The following is a 21,299-nucleotide window of genomic DNA, read 5'->3' as shown; positions in this document are numbered from 1 at the left end:
GTTGGTGGTAGGATTGGCACTCCAGCCACCATAAACAAAAACCTCACACTGTTCCAGTGTGGTGCTGAGGGGTCACCTGTTGCATGGCTGCTCTTGGGTCCTAATTTGGGATCCTGAGGTGGTTCGTCATGTGGAGGGTGGAGCAAGGCGCTTTATCAGTGCATGCTACCAACAACTCAGGTTAGCTGGAAGTCTGGCCTTGCTAATACACAGTTATTATCCCAATATAAAGAGCTGCTGCAGTACCCTCAGCACCCTCCTTCCAGCATCTTTGTCCAGATGCCTATATTACCAATCCTTTATTTTTTCTCAAGTTTTTGTGAAAAGGTGTAACTTTGAACCCACTTGTGCTATTAGGAGGAGAGACACTGGAGTCAGATGATATGATATGTACAACTTTAAGTTCTTCTGATCCATTTTGCTGAAGGCACCTACCTATTGGTTTACTTTTTATCTGACAGTGTTGTTTTCTGCACAAAGTACAGTCCAAAAATTGCCTAAAATGACTGTTTTTTGGGAGGAGCAAAAATAAGGGGGAATACCAAAAGGGTTAACATCCTTTATAACTAGATAGTAAGACGCATTGAACAGTATACCATATGTGGGAGTTTTTTTAGATTGGTGAGTCAGGCAGTGCTGGACCAAAAAACTGAAGAGATTTCAAAGTGATTCTTATAAGCACACAATACAAATAAATAAGAAATGGATGCGTTCCTAAGCATGGTCTAAATTACTCTTAACCACACTCAGTTTTAAAGCAGTTAGGTCTCAGTTTTTGGGGGAAATAAGTCTGGTGTGCAGGGGTGGACTGGCCATTAGGGCAATACCTGGTGGGCCGCGAACTCTGGTCTGGTCATGGGCCGGCTGCTTCATGAAATAAATTTTTTGTACTAGTTACTGTTTGACAATAAAATACATTTTCTAAACTACTAAACATTATCTGTCTGGTACTGCGATTTATACAGTCCTATATAATATACCGTATTACGTCATCAAGTTGTTTTAGTTGTCAGTATGCAACGTTGCAGCGAAAAATTTGGTCAAAACTGCCCTTTGCCGATTTCTGTTTCGATACCGCTACATTTTGGTTAGCATAAACATTATTGCTATTTATTTTATCTCATATCTAGTATTTAAATTCTTTGATACTAATAATTCGTTTAGATTATGTATTATGAATTTTATTGTTCTCTGGTCGTTGACGTGAGCGATAATTAGTAGTTTTCAGCTGCGATTATTAGTATGATGAAATAAAGTTATAAAGCACAGGATAGGAATTTTTCATATTAGGACGAAACATTTATAGTTTATCGTTAAGTTAATGGAACATTTCAATCACGTGAGGTTTTCATTATAACCTCGGTTATAATTTATTCCATTGTAAATGAGCAGTTTTGATTATCGAGTTGAAAATAATTGATTCATAGCTGTAATCACTTACTTTACTTTAGGCCGTCTAACCACCTACATAGGTAATTATTTGGCATTGAATTAAGTAAAGTTCTATTAACACCCCACTCATGACCTCGTCCTCGTTTGACCTCATATCATTGTCGTTCATTTCAGCCATTCAGTGTCTGTTGCCAAATATGGATGAAGCAAAACAGACGAGGAGAAAAGGTGCGGCTCAGACGGCTGTGTCGCAAGTGCAGTGTGAAAGATCATTCTCTGCGTTGAAGAGAATCAAAAGCCGCCTGAGAAGCACAATGACGCAAGAACATCTTGAGGCGTTCATGTTGATGTCAGTGGAGAAAAGTATCCTAGCCAAACTTGACACTAACAGTACTGTTGATGATGTGGTAGCTAAAAGCAGCAAACTGCGTAAGCTACTAGCCTACTAGGGTACTGGCACTTGCACTTGCACATGACATTGACATTTGACATGTACTCTAATAATGTGTAAGCCGTGTTACTAAATGTTTATTTTTCATTCAATTTTATTTCTAAGCATGTCGTCAAATTTTCAGTTGTGTCTAAACAATAGAGTACAGATTCAGTTTGGCAACAGTTTAGATAGAGTTCATATCATAGGCTCATAGCAAGTAGTGAGCCACATACTCATCACAAATTTTAAGAAAATTACAATGAATAATGGGCCGAGTGGGTCGACCTCGTCACCTCACTCGTTGAAGGATGCCCGGGCCGGTTTTGAAACCCACTCCACTCCTGCTTGTGTGCAGATGGCCACGGTGGACAAGAAAGCAAATTGGAGACTCAAACTTGGCCTGGTATGTGTGAAGGTGCCAGGCAATACCATTCAAACAAGTGGCCGTTCAGAAGGCTGATTGGAGACTAACCATGACAACAGCTTAGACTGAAATCTCCCAGTTCCAGACAACTTTGGAGTGGAGTGGTGGCTCTGAGGCTAAGGATCTGTGCTGGTATCCAGAAGATTGCCGGTTCGAATCCCCGTCACTGCCAAAAGAGATCCTACTCTGCAAGACCCTTAACCTATAATTGCTCCAGGGGTGCTGTACAATGGCTGACCCTGCGCTCTGACCACAAGGGGTATGCGAAAACTAACAAATTCCTAATACAAGAAATAGTAAACAAACAAACTCTTTCTGTGGGACGTTCGCATTGGGTTTCTTGAGAGTTTTCCCCCAGGTACTCCAGTTTCTCAGCATGACCCTTAGTTCAACTGTAGACTTTCGGTGAATGTGGCTAGAAGTGGATTGATGTCCAATTCAGGCTTGGCTCCTGATGACACATTTGAAAGGCCCCCAAAACTTAATTAAATGGGTTCGAAAATGGACGGCTACCTCATTGTAGAAAACGCTGCAGTATTGTGTTACGCTCAGATAACTGCTAAGTTCATAAAGTGCCTTTCTTGACATTACTAACGGCAACTTTAAATTACGTGATGCGTACATCTGCACACTTTTATGACAAGCAATTCAATTGCGGGATAACTTTAAGTAAGTACATTGTTATGTGCACACGGGACCTTGGCGTTCATGCCCTCGGTTAATAGGCGGCTGCGGTGAGAGCCTCCCGGTCAAACAGTGTGTGTCGGTCCGCAGTTAACTGATCAAACTGTCAGTCCCAGGGCGCAGTGAGTCCCCCGCCTCGCTTACCTTGCGCGCTTCTTTGAGAACAAGCCCGCTGCTGAACTCCGAGCGCCTCTTCCTGCCCACCATCGCTCCTCCGTGGCCGCCCGAGTCGCCAGCCTTATCGCGACTGACTTGCGCTGCACCTTGCTCTTTCCTGTTCCCCGTTGCTTAACGCCCCAGTGACGAGGCACGACTGGGCAAAGTTCCTGCCAAGCTGCGCTCCAGTCTCCTATTTGTTCAGTGGATATTAGCTGTTGACACGCAGGCAGAAGCCCCCACCTTCAGCCCCAGTGGCCCGGAGTAACCCGTTAAGCGACATCGCCAAGGCCATTGTCAGCATCTCGCGTGATTAGACAGATAGCCCCCCATTCAAATTATAATGAAGCTGCTCAGCCAGGCCGGACGAAGGGATGGAGACGCGCGAGAATGGCAGTTCTCACTTCATTTCCCACTGGAGCTGAAAGAGGTCGTTATTAGTGGAGACAAAAGGACCCCCGCGGAGCCACCATGGAAACGGCTTCTCTTCACAAACGGGCTCATTGAGCTGACCCAGGTTCGGCCGGGCAACGCCAGTCGCTACCACCCGCCAGAAGGAGCCGGGGGTGAGTGGGCGCAAGTAAGGGGGCGACAATTGTATAAATTGGGGCGCAACGGGGAGTTTACTTTTTGGCGCAACAGGGAGTTTACTAAAAAAAAAAAACATTTCCCTAGCTTGTAGTTCGGAAAGTAATTGAACAGACATTTTATGTAAAGTTTAAAAAAAAGTTTTCAAAATCTGCTTTATGAACTGAACAACGTTGTTGTAACAAATCGGTATATTAGATATAGTATCTGTAAATGACTCCCTCCGTCCACTGGCCAATGATATGACCCTTTTCCAAAACTCTTTATGTCATAGAATGTTGGATTGTTGATGTATTAACTCTATAATATTTTGTTTATAAGTGGATTATGAACTGATTTGGATGTTCATATTCATGCATGCATATTATGTAGACTACATGTATATACAGTATGTGTTGTTTTTATAAATTGTACAATGTCAAAGAAAATTAGTAGATTACTACAGATATTAGGTAAATGAACTGACTTAGAACTTTGTATATTTTCATATTGTGTGAACACAAATCTATCTATCTATCTATCTATCTATCTATCTATCTATCTATCTATCTATCTATCTATCTATCTATCTATCTATCTATCTATCTATCGTGACTAGTAGCAGGTGTAGCAGCACTCCAAACCCCCAAACACAACTACACAACACAGTCCTGGCTTCAAACAGACAATCTTTTTTTATTTTACAGTACCTCCAAATACTTTCCACAATTGTACAAAATCATCTTGTCTCCTTCCACACCTCCTACGTAGTCTCATCCACTTTCCTCCTGACTCTGACCACAGGCTGTCTCATGGGACCGCATTTCCCAGCCTGCCCCCGTGGGTGTCCATGCAGGCACTGTAGCCCAGGAAAACTGCCAACTATTGTATCAGGGGAGAAAATAGTCCATGCGATTAGTCTTCTCCGTCTTTCCATTAAACTGGCCTCTCAGCCGGGTAAAAATCCTTGAACCATCCTGGCTGAATCGCCAGCACATTTATATCAGGTCAAGCTGGGTCAGTTCAGGTCAGTTTGGGGAGCATACACTGGTACAGCGTGTTGCCACACCCACCACACAACGAAACAGCTTGGGATCCTGGTTGGCATTTCCCAAGGCAGACATGTGGTCCAGTCCCATCCCCTGGAAATGACCATCTATCTGCCGCAGCCAGGTGTTACGTCACCCTTGGGGAATTGCGCCACATGGCTGTAGTGCCATAACTGAAACTCCCTCACAATGCAGGTAATTTGCCTCAATTGGGACTCCGTGAGCAACCGCTCGTTTAACAGAAATTCAAACCAGTGGTACCCAAGGATTCTCAGAAGAGACACAGTATTGAAGGAGTCCAGTCTTCCATCTCGGATCACTGCATAGCGTCTATGTCTCGCAACCATATAGCAAGACAGGAAGCACCAGGACTCTACTTGGACCTTCATCCTTTTGCAGAGATATCAGGAGCACCACACACTCCTTTCCAGCGACCTCATGACCCTCCCCATGCTCTCCCAATCCATCTACTGACTTCTTAGGAAGAGCCACCAGAGACATGAATGTCACTGCCAACGTAAGTAAACCTCTCAACAACGTTGACACTCTCCCTGCAGACAGAAACACTGCTGATGGCTTTGCCCAAAAAGTCATTAAAGGCCTGGATCTTGGTGTTTATCCAGGATATTTGCAAGCCCAGACACTCAGACTCCTCGCTCAGTCTCTTGAGAGACTCGATCAGAGCATCCATTGACACCACAAAGATTACAGTATCATCTGCAAAGTCAAGATCAGTGAATCTCTCTTCACCAACAGATGCCCCACAGCCACTGGACACCACAATGCTGCACAACACCCAGTCCATGTAAGTATTGAACAGAGAAGGAGCAAGAACACACCCCTGACGAACCCCAGAATTAATTGGGAAAAACACAGAGGTTCTGCCTCCACTCTGCACAGCACTCACAGTACCAATGTACAGTCCAGCCATGATATCCAGCAGCTTTGGGGAGATACCGTGAAGTCTCAGGATGGCCCCCAGGGCAGCTTGAACAACTGAGTCGAATGCTGTAAGATAATAAACAATGGCTGCAAATGAACTCTATGAGAACCTTCAGTGCCAGGGTGCGATTGATGGTAGACTTCTTAGGCATAAAACCAGATTGATCCAGTTGCTGGTAAGTGAGCAAGTGATCATGGATCCTATTGAGGATGACCCTAGCAAGGACATTACCTGGCACCGAAAAAAGTGTTATCTCCCTGTAGTTGCTGCAATCCAGGCGATCACTCTTCCCTTTCCAGGTAGACACGATAAGTCCAGTTTTCCAGTCAGTTGGGATGATGCCTGTCTCTCAAATGGTAGCAAAGATTGCTTCCAATGGAAGGAGGACAGCCTTACCACCAGCCTGGAGACGTTCACCCCGTATTCCACAGATCCCTGCAGCCTTCCCTACCTTCAGCTGTTTCACCACCTGTGCAGTCTTGGCAAGACTGGGTGATTCACAGCTAATTGGAGGATCAGTCTCAAGGACCATGGACAAAGAGATGTCCAACATCCTAGCCAGAGTATTGGCTTTAAACTGCTGCTCAAAGTAGCCAGCCCAGTGGGTCACAATTGCAGCGTCATCCGTAAAGACCGTTCTATCACTCACTCTAACTGCATCTCTCCGAGGAACATATTTAGATGTGCGTAATGCTTTGATTCCTCTGTAAGCAGGATGTGGGTCACTAGACCATAGGTGGTGTGTCACTTGCTCACAGATTCCTCCAACAAACGCCTCCTTATCTGCCCTCAGAGTCCTCGCAGTTGTTCTTCTCAGTTCCCAGTACAGCTTGGAGTTGCCATCAAGCTGTACACTACGACTCCTCTCAATGATATCAAGGGTGCCCAGAGAGATGAAACACCTCCTTCTGGGAACGCTGGTATCACCAACACAAGCCTCAACAACCTTCAGGGTCTTGTCATGGAAGGTCTCCCACATCACATTAGGATCAGCAGTTGCAAGTTCCTCACACAAACTGCGTGCAAACTCAGAAACTGCCTGATCTTGGAGTCTGGCCAGGTCCCGCCTCATTCTCCTAGTAGGTGGTAGCCTACTGGTCCTAAGCTGGATCTTCAGAGTAGCAACAAGAAGTCTGTGGCTAGAATTCACAAACTGGGCACTTCTGTAGACCCTGACGTTTTGCAAGAGTCTTCAGCATCTGCCCACGAGGATGTCATTGATCTCTTTTACCACACCACCAGCATTGGAGTACCATGTCCAACGATACGGCTCAGTGCACTGGAACCAGGATCCAGCAATCTGTAGCCCCTGACCTTTTGCAAAGTCAAGGAACATGGAGCCACTTTCACCACAGTCACCAGACCCATGGGGACCAACACAATCCTCATAACCCTGTCAATGCCAGTGGTCACATTGAAATCACCCACGACCAAAGGAGTGTCACCTTGTGAGTACCCATCAACCAGCGAGTGAAGCTGCAAATAAAATGTCTCCCTCACCGAGATATCACTCACCGCGGTTGGAGCATACACTGAAACAACAGACAGGACACCCAGAGAGTGCCCTAATCTGAGTCCCATAATATGTTCATTGAAAGGAGTGACATCGGACACCATTGGAAGGAGCCGATCCGTCACAGCAACAGCTACTCCCTCAGTATGAGAGCCATCAGAGCGACCAGACCAATAAAAGGTGTATCCACCTACAGAGATCTAGCCAGTCCCACCTCAGAGAGTGCCGCTACTGAAATGTGGAGTTTATGAAGGTTCTCTGACAGCAGAGGAAGATGATCATCATGCTGGACAAACAAGACATTCCACGCACCTACCCGGATGAGCCGTCTTAAATTGAGACCCGAGTGCTGCTGTCCTGCGGAAAGTAGGACTCCCATCTGTAATTTCAGAGCTGCGTGAAGTTTTTACAGTGGCTGCAGTGCCAATCCTGCCACCAACCGACAAGTTTAACTTGAAAGTTACAGGACCATTTGCAGGGCAGATGGAGTTTAACATCATACCTAGAACATACATACAAATGTGTATAATATATATATAATATATATAAGAAAATTCTGGAATGGAAAGCAAATGCAAGGCTACGATACGTGATAATCTCGAAAGACATTTTAAAGACCTGCGAGACCAAGGAGACTTGCCACGGTGCGTCTCGCGGGGACCGTAAACATGAGACTTGGTGCCAAGAGATTGTCCCAGGGCCATAGCAAAAAGGACAGCGGCTGTACAGGCTTTAAAAATATCGAAGAGCAGCGTGACAGCAGCTACCCCAACCGAACGCGAGCAGCATTATACATCCTGCAAGAAAGAATTCAGCCACGCCCGCGGCCAGAAATAAAAGGCAGGTATTGCTTTTACAGCGTCACATGAGACCAGGCAGTGAGCCATCATTTAAAACAAGTCAACAGACCTCTAAGCTAGCAGTTGTTGGATTGCTTTCGGCAGGCAAGCATCATGTGCTCGGAGCTCTTAAAACAATGACATGTGACAGGCAGAAGAGGCAGCTAGCAAGCAACAAAAAGACAGCAAATGATCCAAAGGCATATCCTTAGCGTATGTTCAGCCGCAACACCCTTCACAACACGAGCAGTATTATACGTCTGGGAAGAAAAAGATGTAACCACGCACTGGGCAGGAAATAAAGAAACAAGTATTGTTTTTACAAAAGTTTTTAAAGTAAAAGTGAAAATAATGCATATGTAACAATTCACAAGAAAATAACAATCTCTTTAAATTGTAGATTGTCTGCCTAAGGTAAAGTCATCCCTGATGAATGGGAACGTGGGAATGAGGGGTCCATTCATCGGATTAGCGCTATTTCAGATGTGGAATGGCAAAATGAGGGAGGCAGCTTGATGAATGAGGTCTCCAGGACTTAAAACAATTCCAAATCATATTATGTGATATCATCAAATGTGAAATTCTACTCCGTACTTCCAGAATTTTTATTTTTATACTGTATTGAGGATTTATTCTGTTCTATGTATTGTACTGTATTGTATTGACCCCCTTCTTTTGGACACCCACTGCACACCCAACCTACCTGGAAAGGGGTCTCTCTTTGAACTGCCTTTCCCTAGGTTTCTTCCATTTTTTCCCTACAAGGGTTTTTTTTTTGGGAGTTTTTTTCTGGTCTTCTTAGAGGGTCAAGGCTGGGGGGCTGTCAAGAGGCAGGGCCTGTTAAAGCCCATTGCAGCACTTCTGGTGTGATTTTGGACTGTACAAAAAATAAATTGTATTGTATATCCGGTAAACCAAACACAGGGGTTGGCAAGCGAAGCGAGCAGGGGGTAGAGCCCCCTAGCATATATATAATGCAAAGCTGACTCACTCACTCACTCATTATTTCCTGTTTAGTTAAAAAAGCTGAAATTTGGCAGAATGGTACATCTAGGACTGTAGGTGTCTGCTAAGAAAGGACATTTTTATATATTAATATTTAGGGGTAACTCCTCCCCATAGAAAACCTAAATACACCAAAATCTCAAAAATGCTTTGACTGATATGATTGAAAGTTGGTGATGTTATAGAAAAAACAAATTAGTGGACCCATATTTTTTTGAATTGTTGATATTTGTTGATAATAGTGCTACAGAGAGTTGCCTATTCTTAGGCATGGTGTCTTTTTTCACTAAGAAATGGGATGAAATTGCATAGACAAATGAGGCTGCCAGTTTAAATAAATGAGTCCAAAGTGGAAGGAGGAAAGTTCCACGAAGGTCAAAGAAGTCGTTCTTAGCAAGTTGCACCATTGTGTACATGCAGTACTCCTTGTTCTGTCATCTTATTCTTACTCCTTGCAATATGGTATGACATACATACAAATTTGATGGGGGATGTCCCCCTTGTATTGTCGAGTGCACTCATGCGCTGTCACACACACGACGAGGGGACAGTTTTAAAACTCATATCAGAGCTGTCATATCACAATGAACCAGGAGAGGACGTGGCCTGACTCACACCTTTCTCTTTACCCTTCCACAGGACAGAAGATCATTGACACCAAGATCCCTGATGTAACTTCCACTTCTGCCAAAAACCCTGTCTCTTCCTATGAAGACATCATTAAAACTTGGAGCCACCTAAAATGATTCAGTCAATTGACTTGTGTCTGCAAAGATGTTTCCCCCAGCCTCAGGGCATGTTTTCCCTTTGTCTTTATTTTTCATTTTTTTGCAACCAGCAATATACAGGTTCACAATCTGGTGCCCAAATCTTTATCTGTTTGTGTAGAGTGACACAGGCCCTTAGTGGGATTGTGGAAAACTGGGGTGTCCCCTTGAAGGTCAGACGGTATGCTCCAGTTCACAAAGATTTGTGGATGACAGATAATCCTGATAAAACAGAAATTTTATTAGTTGGTACCAAATCTGTCCTTTCTACCCTTTGTGGGCTAAAAATTGACGTCGATGGGATCCTGGTTGGACCCTCAGCATCTGTCCATAATTTGGGTGTCTTTGATCAGCTTCTTAGTTTTCAACCACACATTAGCTCAATAGTACAGACAGCTTTTTTTCATCTCAGTAACATTGTTCATCTGCATTCTTTTCTCAGTGTGAAAGATCCTGAAACACTCATTCACGCTTTCATCACTACCCATCTGGACTATTGCAATGCACTGTTTTACGGCCCACCGACTAAGTATATCAATAGATTACAATATGTTCAGACTTCTGCTGCTCATTTACTTACAGACAGTAAAAAATCTGCTCACATCACTCCTGTCCTCTATGGTTTGCATTGGTTACCAGTTTCTTTAAGAATCAAATATAAAATTATTCTTCTCACCTTTAAAGCCCTTCATGGTTTAGCCCCTCATTATCTGTCTGAGCTGCTGCTTCGCCTGTGCATTAAGATCATCGGACGCTAACTTACTCACTGTACCTAAATACAGGTTAGTAACTATGGGTGTCAGAGCTTTCAGTGTGATAGCCCCTAAAATTTGGAATGCTCTTCCTCTCAGCCTTCGCAAGGGAAAACTATTATTCATTTCAAACTCCTGTTAAAAACACATCTTTTCAGTGAGTATTATTCATTTTCTTGTATGTGATTTCTGTTGTTTTGTTAATGTGTTTATTGAATTGAAAAGTGTTCTTGAGTGTATGAAAGGTGCTACATACTGTAAATAAAACTTATTTTCTTCAAAATGGTTATAATTTCAATACATTGCATGGCTATGTAATAGGTATATAAAGTATAACATGATTCAAAGTGTATTGCTTCTGATATAAACCTTCCAAAGCTTTGTAACGGTACAAGGTTACAGGTCAAAGCATTACATTCACATCTGATTGAAGCTACCATTTTTACAAGATGTGCTACAAGGTGAAATTATATTTAAACCCAAAATTCCCATTATTCCGTCTACCTACATGTTCAATTCAAATTCACTGGCCAAGAATCTTGTCTTTAATTCAAGCACACGGTATTGTAACTCTGAATGTGTTATTGCCTAAACATGTTTTGTGATGTTTTATGTAATATTTTTACTTTGACATACTTACTTTGGCTAATTAACATTTTTCACCTCTCTTCCAGGTTTACAAGATGCCCATAATATTCTAAAGTCATCATTCGTGCAAATGTTGGGGGACATGCCAACGTCCTGCATTATGTCAGTTACACACAGAAAATGTCATTGAAGGCTGAATTTTAGACTTGCTGGTATTTTGTATAGTTGAATGTTGTCCAGAAGGTAAATACAGATTGAGTATCCCTAACCTCAAATTCCAAAATCTGAAACTTTTTGAGTGCTGACATGATGCCACCTGTGTTGTCTGTATTTTTTTTTTTTACTTCTGAATGTATGTGAAAAACATATGTGGAGATTCCAAATGGATGTATTCATTCTGAGATCTCCCTGTGAAGCAGTGAGCGCCATTAAGCACTATCACTTGATCGGCTATTGGCGAGGAGGGGGTCCCCCCTGAAGTGCCACAACGTAGGACAGGTGCTGTGCAGCAGTTTCAGTATAAGCAAAACAATAACACCTGTGTGACAGTTCAAAAGTTCTGTGTGGTCCAGTAAAAAAAAACAAAAGATAGGATGCCAAAAGTGGAAAATTCCACACTACAAGTCTCATTTATACACTTGCTTGAATTCGAGTGTGAAAATATGCATTTGGCAAAAAAATATCAGATTTATAAAACCTACGAAATTTACCTTTATAAATCACAATCATCTTGTAAATGTGCATACGTGAATGCAGCTCAAAACTCACATTGACATTTCAAATGACTTGTGAGTTAATGGAATATCACTGTTTACAGCAAACAAAAGCAGCTTCATTCTCGCTAGGTGCTCTTACAGCTCTGATTATATTAGGAAAATCGAACTCTGCTGCAAATTGACTATTTATGTTGCCAATTTTTTTATGTTGACAAAACATGTTGTGATTTATATATAGTGACCACGCCATATGAAACCTGAATGTAGCTCCTCATTGGTAGGTTAATGGCTTTCAGCACAGTGAGCGTGATGCAGTGAAGGTTGGCTGGGATATTCTTGAGAAGTCACAACAGGTAGCGGATATAAACTAGTTGTCATGCACGCGTGCTTAGGGGGCCGCGGAAAGACCCAATGAACAGCGTTCAGCCTGCCAGGGGTAGGAGACGGGGTACTAACCTTTTCTTCTTTTATTCCCGCAGAAAACCTGATGCAACAACCCCGTAAACACGCTCAAGATGCCACTTCAATCCACCCGTAACCACTTCCGTGTTTCCGTCCCTTCCTCTGGCACATGATGATGACGTCATTACCCACAACGCTCCTCGGTTCCTCCCAGCATTCCAGTCACCAGTTTCCGGTCCCCCCTTATTTAAGTTCCCCTCTGCGAAGGGATGAATGTCTTTGGTTGAACGCATGACTTTAATAGTGCATTATTCTGTTGCAGTTTTTTACAGTATACGGGGCCGGAAACCCCAAACCATTATACGAGTCTTGTGCTTCTTCACAACTGGCGTAGTCGGCAGGATACAAAAGTCCGAAATATGAACGAAGGACAGGACCTGAATACAGTGCTTACCAACCTAGCGACCCAGCTGCACACCCTGCAGCAGAAACAAGCCGCCACCGAGCAGGAACTGGCGGAAGCGCAAGCTCGGCTCACAGCAGCCGAAGCAGCTAGACCGGAGCCCGCGCGGCCTCCTCCTCCTCCTATTGTGCCTCTAACAGATGCCGATGACATAGAGGCATACCTTTCCACGTTCGAGAGGACTGCCTCTCGCAACCAGTGGCCGCGCGCGGAATGGGCGTCCATACTGGCGCCGTATCTGAAGGGGATCGCGCAGAAGGCCTATCATGACCTACCCGTTGAGGAAGCCGCCCAGTATGACCTCCTAAAAGCCGAAATATTAAGCCGATACGGCATTACGTCGGACCAGCAGGCGAGTGAGTGGAGGCAATGGAGGTATGATCCTGATCGCCCCGGCCGTGCCCAGGGCTTTGAGTTCTGGAGCAAGATGGGATGCTGGCTATGGCCAGATGTCAATCAAGGCCGACATATAGTTGAGCAAGTAGCCTGTGAGGGCTTTATTAATGGTATGCCAGAATATCTCGCCCAGCAGGTCCGGCGACACCCGTTTACGGACATGAAAAGTCTCCTGGATGTCTTGGAGCGTCAACTGGCAGTGAACCGAGGCGGGGCGGCTGAGAGGTCTGCTCGTGGTACCCGACAGGGATGCGTCGCCAACCCTGAGCCCTTCCGACGCAGTGGGGAACCTCCAGGTAAGCTCAAAGAAAGAACCCCGGCTTTGCCGCGCTGTTTCAAGTGTGGTGAAGTCGGGCATACCCTGCCTGCCTGTCCGCAAAATGTGGAGCCGATGGATTGCACCTGGGTTAAAGGAGAAAGGTACTGTGCTCTGTCTAATCCCTTGGCTGTTCCTAACACGGGAGTGGTATTGATTAATGGACACTCGGTGGTGGCACTGTTCGATTCCGGGAGTAACATTACCATTGTTGCTCGCCGTTTTGTTTTACCGCAACAGTGGATGACCCGGTGGGTGAAAGTTACGTGTGTGCATGGCAAGACTAAGTTGTATAGGTCCGCCAAATGCTATATAACCTGGAAGGGCGAACCAAGACGGCTCAAAGTTGCCGTGCTCCCCGATCCCCCCTTTCCAGTTACATTAGGACAAGACTGGTCTAATAGCAATTGCGGTAAGACCGTCGTCACTCCCGCCACCGGATTGGGTCTTATTATGGACGGGCAGGCTGCCGTCCCCGCGGCTCTCACGCCGTGCTCTACGGCAACCATTGATGACGGAAGTTCCAGGGGGGGAAATATTTTGGTGACGGACCCTGAACAGGAAGTTCAAGCACAGCGGGTCAGCGCCAGTCCCCTGGATCCGTTGTGCTGGGTGGATAGTCAGTTTAAATCCACCCCAGCCGCATTCAAACGAGAGCAATGGAATGATGACTCTCTAAAGGTTGCCCGAAATAATATTGTGTCAGTTAACGGCGACACGCCGCGTGGTCCCATACCTTCAGGGCCCTACTTTGTCTTGGAAAATGATCTGTTGTATCGAGTGGCGGATCATGAAGGCGAGGTACGGAAGCTGTTGCTAGTGCCACGAACCTACCGGCGGGAGGTTTGTGAGCTAGCACACGCCCACCTCCTTGGCGGCCATCTCGGCGCCGAGAAAACACTGGAGAGAATTAAGCTCCGGTTTTATTGGCCCGGAATCAATGCGGAGGTCCGCCGTTTCTGTCAGTCTTGCCCCGAGTGTCAGTTACGGCAGATTCCCCGAAGGGACCGTGCTCCACTCATTCCGATTCCCCTTATCGATGTCCCGTTTGAAAGGATCGGAGTCGATCTTGTTGGCCCCCTGCTGCCTTCAAGCCGTGGCTTTAAATATATACTAGTCATGGTAGATTACGCAACCCCGATACCCGGAGGCGGTTCCGTTGCGCTCTACTACTACAAAAAATGTCGCACGGGAACTAGTTCTCCTATTTTCCCGAGTAGGTATACCCAAAGAAGTCCTAACGGACCAGGGTACACCATTTACTTCGGATACGTTCAGGGAGGTTGCTAAGATACTCCGTATTAAGCATCTAAAAACGTCTGTGTATCACCCTCAGATGGATGGGTTAGTGGAACGTTTTAACCAAACCCTGAAACAGATGCTCCGCAAGGTAGTCGACGCGGACGGTAGGGACTGGGACCAACTTTTACCCCTGGTTCTGTTTGCTTACCGGGAGGTGCCACAAGCCTCCACAGGGTTTTCCCCTTTTGAGTTATTGTATGGTCGCCAACCCCGGGGTATATTGGATTTGCTCAAAGAAAGTTGGGAAGGAGAGGCACTTCCCTCACCCAATATTTTGGAGTACGTCGTGCAAATGCGCGAACGTTTAGCGAAAGTTCGGCCACTACTAAAAGAAAACGTGTCACAGGCTCAGGCAGCGCAGGCGCGTCTGTATAATCGAAACACCACCCTCCGGGAATTCCAGCCGGGGGATCGTGTAATGGTGCTTGTGCCCACCTCTCATTCTAAATTATTGGCTCATTGGCTTGGCCCGTACGAGGTGAAAGAGAGAAAAGGGCTCGTTGACTATCTGGTGAAACAACCAAATCGTCGACCGAGCGAGAGGGTATATCATGTCAACTTGTTGAAACCCTGGAGAGACAGGAAGGACAATTCCCCCCCAGGGAACGCCCTCTCCCTTTTCTCGCAAAAGGTAGACCTTAACCTCGGACCCAGTTTGACTACTCTTGACATGACAAAAGGTTAGTACCCCGTCTCCTACCCCTGGCAGGCTGTACGCTGTTCATCGGGTCTTTCCACGGCCCCCTAAGCGCGCGTGCGTGACATAGTGAAATACCAAAAAAGTTCCTTTGTGCAAATACACAGCTTTGGGCCTCTTAAAAGGAAACTAAAATACATGCATCTGCACATCATATTCATCACTATTGAAGTTTAATATGTTTGTCATGTCAGCGCACATTATAATAACAACTCGATGATCTGAATAATTATACACACGAGTCGTCATTTAGCTGGTTTGGCTGCATTGCCCATTTTGAGTACGTCTGATTATGTATATTGTGATAATTTTCTTTAAATAAGAGTCTCTCACGAAGCATAAAAGTTTGGGGACTGTCCCCGTATAAAGTCCAAAGGACAAAGAAAAGACAAAAACGTTGTAGTGGATCAAAACGATAAGTATTTAACAATTGTATTACAGCAAAATGGCGTGAAGTGAGTTGGTAGGAGATGACGTCAAAGCTGTAGGACAGAAGCAACGTCATCAAGGATGGACCAGAAGTGATGTGGCAGGAGGAGCTGGAACTGAAGTCATGTGAAGGGGCTGTGACGTTTTCGGCAGCCATCTTTAGAGTCCGTCCGTGCATGTTTATTTCTCTTCTTTTTTTCTGACAGGAAGAAAGAGAATGAGGCACCGTTACTGCATATCAACCCTTCATCTCGCGATGTTTCACTCACCTTTGAGCTTACCGACTGTCTCCTAATCGCACGTATGTAAAAATATGCATACAAAAAAAAAAAGCTAAAAATGATTAGTTAAGAATAGGGGCAAAGTACAAAGGAAAGAGAAAGGACCATTTTGAGCATTTTGCCTCCTTGAACTTAAAGCTAAGGATTTGGAAAATTCTCGTAGGCAAGTGGATGGGAAAGCATTGGATGGAGTAGCGCGTTAGAGTTCCAGGGTTTTACGTAATAAAGGCAGTGTGGCTCAGACCTGGTGGGTGTGAGTGCAGGCCGGTGAAAAACTGTGCGACTGCGGAGAATTTGATGAGGGAATGTGCTAATTGAGCTTAATGTGCACAAGGGCAGTTAGCTCAGCTGTTCCTCCTTGGAGCTCTGCGGGTCATTTGGTGCACCTGTACTCACTGGGGATAAAAGGAGCCTGAGCAGAGTAGATGTGGGAAAGAAAGGAAAGGAAGAAAATCAAGGATGACATTCTGTTGGACACGACGTGATGAGGAAAGAGAGAGTAAGATGGGGAGAACAAGCCGTTGCAGTTGACGGGAGGCATCACGTTGAGTGAGAGGAACGGCACTCCAAGGGTGGATCACTCCTGCTAATCATCCATGGAGCAGACTCAGCCAAGTGGCTTCACAGATCATCATACACATACCTAGGAATGGTGGTGAGATGATGGCTGCTGGGCTTTGAGCATCCCAGGGATGACCAGTTGAGCTGGCTGAAACACATGCTGTTTAGTGTTTGACTCACACTTGCTGGTGTCTCAGCCCCTCTGAGAAGTCCTGATTGGTGAGCTGGGGAGGCCAGTGAGATGCACTGGGCTTACAGAAGAAAAGAAAGGAGATCCCAATTTTTGCCTTGATTTTAACATTCCTTTTGGATTTATTTATTGATTTTTGTCTCCCATTTGAGTACTGGATTTTATGGACTGTTTATTGAATTATTTATTTAAAGAAGATTTATTTATTTAGACCCTGCTTGTTGGAATAATACTGAGTACTGTTTGCACCTGTCTTCTTGTCGAGTGTCCTCATTGCACTAATCCATCTCGGTTTCATATCTGTTGATGTTCTGGAAACTGAACAATGCCAGGCTGCAGGCATCCCAATAGGAAGAGTGAAAAACTCGCACATGGTCATCACTTTGCAGTAGAGAATGGAGAACAACAGCCAGTTACTGCTGAAGTAAAGTAGACAGCTAATGAATTTGTGATGCCAAGTTGAAAGAACTGGAGAAGCAATAGGCTATAAGGACCACAGTGTTTGAGGCTCAAGGACTATGTCTCTAATGAGGATGTCAGCAGCAGTAGAGAACTACAAGGAACAGGTCTGACTACTCTTCACTCTGTACATTCTGTGACGTTACAGCATAAATGAGCGAACACGGGCGCTACTGGCTGCTGCTGCTCTGCTGGTGACTTAGTTTTATTTTGTAGTTATGTTTCTATTAGTTATGTTTTATTAGCTAATCTACTGTCTTTGTCTAAGTGAGACGGTAGTCACTGTATTTTTTATTTTGTCGTTATCAGCCAGAGTTTCATTTGAGTGTTTGTCCAGTGTTCACCTAGTTAATGGCGATCTGCTTTCTCCAGCTGGAATCCATGGTACAGATTGACGAGCTGCTTCTTTGGAGTGTGTTTGCTTGGATTGTCCTGTTTTTAATGCTTTATCCATTGACATCAATTTACAAGTATATGGCAGCGGAACTTCTTCGATTTCGGTGTTGCCTGTCTGAACCACCTTTGGCATTGTACCATTACCGGGATATTCTCCGTCTTTCCCATCGGAAACACATTCACCGCAAGTCTCGACGGAACTTCAACTATTATGACCACAGGCCAATATGGTCTTTTTAGTCTATTTTTCCTCGAACTTCATGGAGATCTGGATGGACTGCTGACCTTAGTGTGCTAGCTAACTTAACAAGGTCGGCTATAGCAACACATGGGAAAATCGAACTTGCCATTGGGCTATTCAATGTCCGTTCATTCACCGGTAAGGGGCCTATACTCTATAATCTGTTAACTGACCATAAGTTTGATTTTTTTTTGCTTAACTGAGACCTGGCAGCAACCCAGTGATTTTTCACAGCTTAATCAAGCTGTTCCCCCTGGGTTTCTTTACATTTGCCAAACCTGATATTTATTTTCACTGTTACGCTGATGACCCCCAGCTCTATCTGTCTACTAAGCCTGATTCCATTCTTCTACCTTCTTCCCTCTCTGACAGACTGCAGGAAGTTAAATCATGGCTGTCTGCTAATTTTCTTAAATTAAATAATGTTTAAATAGAGGTTCTTCTGGTAGGAACTAAATCTGTTTTGGATAAATGTGATAATATTTCATTGACTATTGATAACTCTCTAACCTCTTCTTCTTCCCAGGTTAAGAGCTTAGGTGTTATCTCGATTGTACCTTAAAATTCGAGGCACATATTAATAATGTTACTCGGTCGGCATATTTCCATCTATGTAATGTCAGCCGTTTCTGTCCATCTCTTTCAGCTACCAGCACTGCTATTCTTGTTCATGCTCTGGTTACATCTCATATTGATTGTTGTAATTCTATCCTTTCTGGTCTTCCTCACAAACTGCTTTACTAACTTCAATTGGTTCAGAATGCTGCAGCTCAAATTATTACCAGAAACCCTTCCATAGATCACATTACTGCAGTCCTTCAGCAGCTTCACTGCCTCCCTGTTAAATATCGCATTGATTTTAAGATTCTGCTTATTACTTACAAGACCCTTCATAATCTGGCACCTCCTTATCTTTCTGATCTTCTTCACATCTCAGTTTCTTCTCGTATCCTTAGATTTTCTTCCTCTGTCAATAGTATTATACTTCCTGCTCGCTTGACTACCATGGGGTTTAGAGGTTTCAGTCAAATAGCCCCTCGCCTCTGGAACTCTCTGCCACAAGACATTCGTAATACCGACTCTCTTCCTACCTTTAAATCTCATCTTAAAACACATCTTTTTAAGCTGGCTTGTTATATCTGATAATTTTAGCTGATAAATTTAAATTCAATTTTATTACAGTAATCCCTCCTCCATCGCGGGGGTTGCGTTCCAGAGCCACCCGCGAAATAGGAAAATCCGCGAAGTAGAAACCATATGTTTATATGGTTATTTTTATATTGTCATGCTTGGGTCACAGATTTGCGCAGAAACACAGGAGGTTGTAGAGAGACAGGAACGTTATTCAAACACTGCAAACAAACATTTGTCTCTTTTTCAAAAGTTTAAACTGTGCTCCATGACAAGACAGAGATGACAGTTCTGTCTCACAATTAAAAGAATGCAAACATATCTTCCTTTTCAAAGGAGTGCAAAGCAAGCAGTCAAAAAAAAATCAATAGGGCTTTTTGGCTTTTAAGTATGCGAAGCACCGCCGGTACAAAGCTGTTGAAGGCGGCAGCTCACACCCCCTCTGTCAGGAGCAGGAAGAGATAGAGAGAGAGATAGAGAGAGACAGATAAAAAAAATCAATACGTGCCCTTTGAGCTTTTAAGTATGCGAAGCTCCGTGCAGCATGTCCTTCAGGAAGCAGCTGCACACAGCCCCCCTGCTCACACACCCCTACGTCAGCGCAAGAGAGAGAGAGAGAGAGAGAGAAAGTAAGTTGGGTAGCTTCTCAGCCATCTGCCAATAGCGTCCCTTGTATGAAATCAACTGGGCAAACCAACTGAGGAAGCATGTACCAGAAATTAAAAGACCCATTGTCTGCAGAAACCCGCGAAGCAGCGAAAAATCCGCGATATATATTTAAATATGCTTACATATAAAATCCGCGATGGAGTGAAGCCGCGAAAGGCGAAGCGCGATATAGCGAGGGATCACTGTATTGTATTTATTCTGGTTTTATTGTACTGTAATATTTCATTAATTTTATGTTGTGACTGTTGTTATTAATGTGCTCTATAAGGTGTCCTTATGTGCCTTGAAAGGCACCTATAAATTATTATTATTATTACTATTATTATTATTATCTATAAATATAACACCAGGTGATGTCACTTGCAGAAATTCACAGATGATACACTTATGAGGTGTATTGATAAAGGAAATGAGACAGAGGAGAGAAGTCACGTGGAGAACCTTTCTGCAACTTAACATTAGCAAAACCAAGGAACTGGCTATGGACCAATGAGCCTCTATGTCTTTTCTCTACACATGGAGTGAATATGGGGGTGATGTATTGCTACCAGTACATGGGGGGTCTGCATCAGTAACAGGCTGGACTGGTCTCATGACATAGAGGAAATAATGAGAAAGGGTAGAGCAGACTCTTTTTTTGCTCAGAAGACTGTGCTGCTTTAAAGTAGGTAGTGACATCTATACATCTTCTACAACTCTTTGATGGTGTGACTGTAACTGCTTTTTTTATCTTAAGCCAAGCTGGAAGTTTTGTTCTTTTTAGTTTTCTTTACTTTTGATAATTCTGGTGTGCATTAGAGATGGGGTTTGTTTATTGGGGCAGGGGGGCGTTGGAGTTGGGAGCATGTGCTGATAGTGTGTTGCCGTACCCTCCACACAACGAACCACCCAGATTGGTATCTGAATGCATCAAATGACACTTGGAACAGTGTGAGGTTTTTACAGTGGCTGGAGTGCCAATCCTGCAACTAACCACCAAATTTTCCCTGTAAATTGGAGGACCTGCTTGCAGGGCTGGATGCAGATTAACGTCATACCCAGGAGGAAGCAATTGCAGGTAAAGAGCCTTGCTCAAGGGCCCAACAGAGTAGAGTCACTTCTGGCATTTATGGGATTCGAACTGGCAGCCTTCCGATTGCTGGCAGAGATCTCCAGCCTCAGAGCCACCACTCTGCCCTTCTCCATGGCAGTGAACAACTGCTGCCGCCTGCCATTCAAGGGCCCCAGATTCACGTCCCCTTATTTATAGAGATTCTGTGAAAATCCAAATTTCCTATCTATCTATCTATCTATCTATCTATCTATCTATCTATCTATCTATCTATCTATCTATCTATCTATCTATCTATCTATCTATCTATCTATCTATCTATCTATCTATCTATCTATCTATCTATCTATCTACAGTCATATGAAAAAGTTTGGGAACCCCTCTTAATTCTTTGGATTTTTGTTTATCATTGGCTGAGCTTTCAAAGTAGCAACTTCCTTTTAATATATGACATGCCTTATGGAAACAGTATTTCAGCAGTGACATT

The 21,299-nt window shown here is 44.2% G+C and overlaps 1 protein-coding gene and 1 long non-coding RNA gene across 2 annotated transcripts in view; one reads left to right on the top strand and one right to left on the bottom strand.

Annotated features, from left to right (window-relative positions):
- The window catches only part of pcyt1bb (phosphate cytidylyltransferase 1B, choline b), a 102,958-nt gene extending 99,721 nt beyond the window's left edge, over positions 1-3,237 (bottom strand). Inside the window, exon 1 of the mRNA XM_028799417.2 lies at positions 3,078-3,237. Coding sequence (XP_028655250.1) covers positions 3,078-3,140 — 63 coding nt within the window. The 5' untranslated portion in view covers positions 3,141-3,237. The remainder of the gene's footprint in view (positions 1-3,077) is intronic.
- Positions 3,238-3,444: 207 nt separating this feature from the next.
- On the top strand, positions 3,445-20,281 carry LOC127527645 (uncharacterized). Its single transcript, XR_007934831.1, has 3 exons — positions 3,445-3,655; positions 11,199-11,355; positions 20,128-20,281. It is a non-coding gene; the product is annotated as an uncharacterized LOC127527645 (long non-coding RNA).
- Positions 20,282-21,299: the final 1,018 nt, after the last annotated feature.

The sequence above is a fragment of the Erpetoichthys calabaricus genome, chromosome 4 (assembly GCF_900747795.2).
Source record: "Erpetoichthys calabaricus chromosome 4, fErpCal1.3, whole genome shotgun sequence".
Taxonomy (NCBI): domain Eukaryota; kingdom Metazoa; phylum Chordata; class Cladistia; order Polypteriformes; family Polypteridae; genus Erpetoichthys; species Erpetoichthys calabaricus.
The sequence above is the reverse complement of the archived record's forward strand: the minus strand, read 5'-3'. Positions and strand labels throughout refer to the sequence as shown.